This window comes from Mycetomoellerius zeteki, unplaced genomic scaffold (assembly GCF_001594055.1).
Source record: "Mycetomoellerius zeteki isolate Tzet28-1 unplaced genomic scaffold, Tzet1.0 scaffold1292, whole genome shotgun sequence".
NCBI classification, from domain to species: Eukaryota; Metazoa; Arthropoda; class Insecta; order Hymenoptera; family Formicidae; genus Mycetomoellerius; species Mycetomoellerius zeteki.
The window spans coordinates 707-4788 of NW_017256225.1; the positions used below are offsets into that span (position 1 = coordinate 707).

The 4082-nt window shown below is 39.7% G+C and overlaps 1 protein-coding gene across 1 annotated transcript; it reads left to right on the forward strand.

The window, feature by feature from the left end:
- The first annotated feature begins 859 nt into the window (after positions 1-859).
- On the forward strand, positions 860-4029 carry LOC108731484 (uncharacterized). The gene is made up of 5 exons (XM_018461837.1): positions 860-1389; positions 1468-1895; positions 2061-3493; positions 3567-3813; positions 3905-4029. The coding sequence occupies exons 1-5, from the start codon at positions 899-901 to the stop codon at positions 4027-4029; spliced, it is 2724 nt and encodes a 907-aa protein (XP_018317339.1). The 5' UTR covers positions 860-898.
- The last annotated feature ends 53 nt before the right edge of the window (positions 4030-4082 follow it).

Consider the following 4082-nt stretch of genomic DNA (forward strand, 5'->3'; position numbering starts at 1 on the left):
GCTGGTATATGCTCCAACCGTTTTTCAGCCAAGATATGGCGTAATATAATTTTTCTAGAAACAATATTTATTAATTATTTTAAATATCAAAATACGAACAAGTTTCATAATTAATCGATTGAGCGCCAACATCTGGCTGCTATCGAAATCGATGATATTGAAACGCAATGTCTCCCAACCTTGATAAAAGACCTTCGATCGTTTATTCTTTTTTTTGGAAAGGACATGACAATCGAACATATAAATCGTTGTAAACATGGATTTCAGTCAAGCAGAGCGCTATCTGTTGAATCGATCCTACCAAATTGCTAGCTTGAAGAAGTGTTTCGCGTGGATAGAAGAGTGCAATGAATTAATTAAACAGCTTGAAGAATGCAATCATGTCAAGCGTCCACGGCTCTCCATTGGATGTAGACAATCTTTAATCGCTACAATTGCACGACTCGAGGGTACGAAGACTGAATTAGAGAGACGATTTCTACATTTTGGTGGTGACTACGCAAGCACTAGCAATAACAGTGACAATAACGCGGAAAGATCTTTTGTTTGACGAGAGATCGATGCGGCGTTTGAAAATCGAATTTTAACCGGTGCGGTAATTAACGCGGACTACTCGTATATCGAGCCGCGATGATTTTTAGAAGACATCAGCAGTGTAGTGCTCGAGCGAGTGCAAGACACAACAGAAAGACACAACTGCGTAAAAGTGAACACCATATTTAACGGCGAATTTGTGACGGGTGATAAACGTGCCAATAAAAGTATTAATACTAAAAACTATGAACTTTTCCGAACATCGAACTTGCGTGAATGGTATGAGCGGCACGTCATCGAACCCACGTTGGCATCTCTCGAGGAATTTCAAGAACGTGACAGTGGGTGGGCGTTGTCGCGAATCATGAATCTTACAGTAAACATCAATAAGTGTAATCCATTGCGCGCAGGATGTCGCTTCGAAGTGCCGCGAGAGATAATGACAAAGAGAGCGGTGATTAACGTACGCTCGATGGACAATGCATGCTTCGCATGGTCGGTGGTCGCCGCTCTGTACCCAGCCGAAAGAAACGCGGATCGCGAATCTTCCTACCCACACTATACGACGGTGCTGAATTTCCAAAATATAGAATTTCCTATAACGTTAAAAGACATAACAAAATTTGAACGTCTCAACGACGTGTCCATTAACGTATACATTATCGAGAGACAAAAAACGCTAAACGTTCTCCCGATACGACTCGCTGACGACAAAAAGGAGAAACATGTTAATTTACTATATTTGCGAGATCCGCGAGACGACAATGTGGGCCACTTCGCATGGATCAAGAATATTTCTCGGCTCATGAGCTCGCAATTGAATAAACATAACGGCCAAAAGTACATTTGCGATCGGTAAGTATACGATTAATAAAAGCGAATTCTTCTTTAAAAATAAATTTTAAAAAACCATTATTTATTTTTTATTTGCAGCTGTTTACATTATTTTCATTCCAACGAGAGATTGCAGTTACACATGGTAGATTGCGTACGTATAAACGACTGCGCTATTCGACTACCGAGCGACGACGACAAGTGGCTGAGCTTTAACAACTATAATAGGAAGGAACGAGTTCCATTTGTCGTTTACGCTGATCTGGAATGCATCCTCGAGAAAACTGATAGCGATCAGGAAGCATCTACGCTCACGTATCAACATCATCATCAAGTATTTAGCATAGGATACTACGTGCGCTGTTCATACGACAATTCGCTATCAAAATATCGATTTCGTCGCGATCCGGATTGCGTTTCATGGTTCGTCGAAAAACTGAGAAGTTTAGCACATTGCGTAAAAAGAATTTTAGCAGCTAATGTCCCCATGGAAACTTTGTCGAGCGAACAGTGGGAGACATTGCACAGTGCGACGCATTGTCATGTGTGCGAAAAGCCTTTCGCACTAGACGATAATCGAGTAAGCGATCATTGCCATTTAACCGGTCGTTACAGGGGTCCCGCGCATTCAAATTGCAATTTAAATTATAAAAACTCATATTTTATTCCTATAGTTTTTCACAATTTATCAGGCTATGATTCACATTTTATTATCAAAGAAATAGCTACAGCATATGAAGGCAGTATAGAATTACTACCAATAACAAAGGAAAAATATATATCATTTACAAAAAATGTTCAAGATACCGCTGAAAGATCAGATTCGCGAAATAACATAAAATTACGGTTTATCGATTCTTATAAATTTTTAAGTACCAGTCTCGACAAATTAGCATCCTTTCTCAATAAAAATGAACTTCGAATTTTACAATGCGAATTTCAAAATTTGCCCGAAGAAGACTTCGAGTTACTGATACGAAAAGGGATTTTTCCATACGAATATATTGATTGCGCCGATAAGCTGCAGGATACGCGTTTACCACCGCGCGAATCATTCTACAGTTCCTTGACCGGTGACACTGTAACCGAAAGCGATTACGCGCACGCTGTGAACGTTTGGCAACAATTCTCCGTTCAAACCTTGGGTGAATACAGCGATCTATATTTAAAAACGGACGTGTTGCTGTTAGCTGACATATTTGAAAATTTTCGCGATAAATGTATTGAAAGTTACGGTCTCGACCCTGCGTATTATTATACTTTACCAGGTTTTACGTGGGACGCTATGCTGAAACATACACGCGTAAATTTCGAATTGCTCACTGACATCGATATGGTGATGTTTATCGAGCGCGGTATACGCGGCGGTCTTAGTCAATGTTCCAGCAGGTACGCGCGATCCAATAACAAATATATGCAGTCGTACGACCCGTCGAAACCTTCTACGTACTTGATGTATTTCGATGTTAATAATCTATACGGGTGGGCGATGTGTCAACCGTTGCCATACGCCAAATTTCGATGGGTCGAAAACATCTCGGACTTTGACGTTAGCGCGATTGCTCAGGATTCGCTCACAGGTTACGTTCTTGAGGTCGACTTAGAATATCCGGAGCGTCTGCACGACGAGCACGTTGACCTACCATTCTGTCCAACGCGTGATAAACCACCTGGCAAGCGGCAGGATAAACTTTTAGCGACTGTGTATGACAAAAAACGTTACGTTATACATTATCGCAATTTGCAGCAGTGCATGCGTCACGGTCTTCATGTAACAAAGATTCACCGCGTATTGCAATTCGCACAATCACCATGGATTCGCGAGTACAAAGAACTTAATACAAAATTTAGAACGCTTGCGAAGAATGATTTTGAGAAAAATTTATTTAAGTTAATGAATAATGCAGTATTCGGCAAAACCATGGAGAACGTGCGCAATCACATCGATGTAAAATTACTAACACAATGGAATGGACGATACGGCGCAGAGACAATGATCGCGAAGCCGAATTTTCACAGCAGAAATGTATTTTCTGAAAATCTGATAGCAATTAAAATGCGTAAACTTGAGGTGAAGTTCAACAAACCGATCTACGTAGGAATGTGTATTCTCGATATATCGAAGGTCTGTTTGTATGAATTTCACCATGAATATATGTTACCACTGTATCGCAAAAAATGTGAAATTATGTATACAGATACTGAGTCTCATATATCGCGTCGAGTGTGATGAACAAATGAAACGTGATATCGCTAGGTTCGATACGAGTGATTATTCTACCGATAATGTGTATGGTATACCACTTGTAAATAAAAAAGTGCTAGGCTTAATGAAGGATGAAAATAATAGCGCAATATTGACTGAATTCGTTGGACTCAGAGCGAAAATGTATGCGTTGAGGGTGGATGGTAAAAAAGATACTAAAAAGGCAAAAGGTGTCAAAAGTAACATCGTAGCGCGAACTATAACGTTCAATGATTACACCCAATGTTTAAACGATGAAATTGAAATGACGCGCCAACAGTCATGCATAAGATCAAAATTACATCAAGTATATATCTGAGACGAAAATCGCTCTGAGTCCGTACGACGACAAACGATACGTCATACCGAATTCAACCAAAACATTACCATGGGGACATTATCAAATACCTTTGTAAGAAAAAAAAGGTCGTGTAATGTATTATATTAATTGAAATGTATTATATTATCG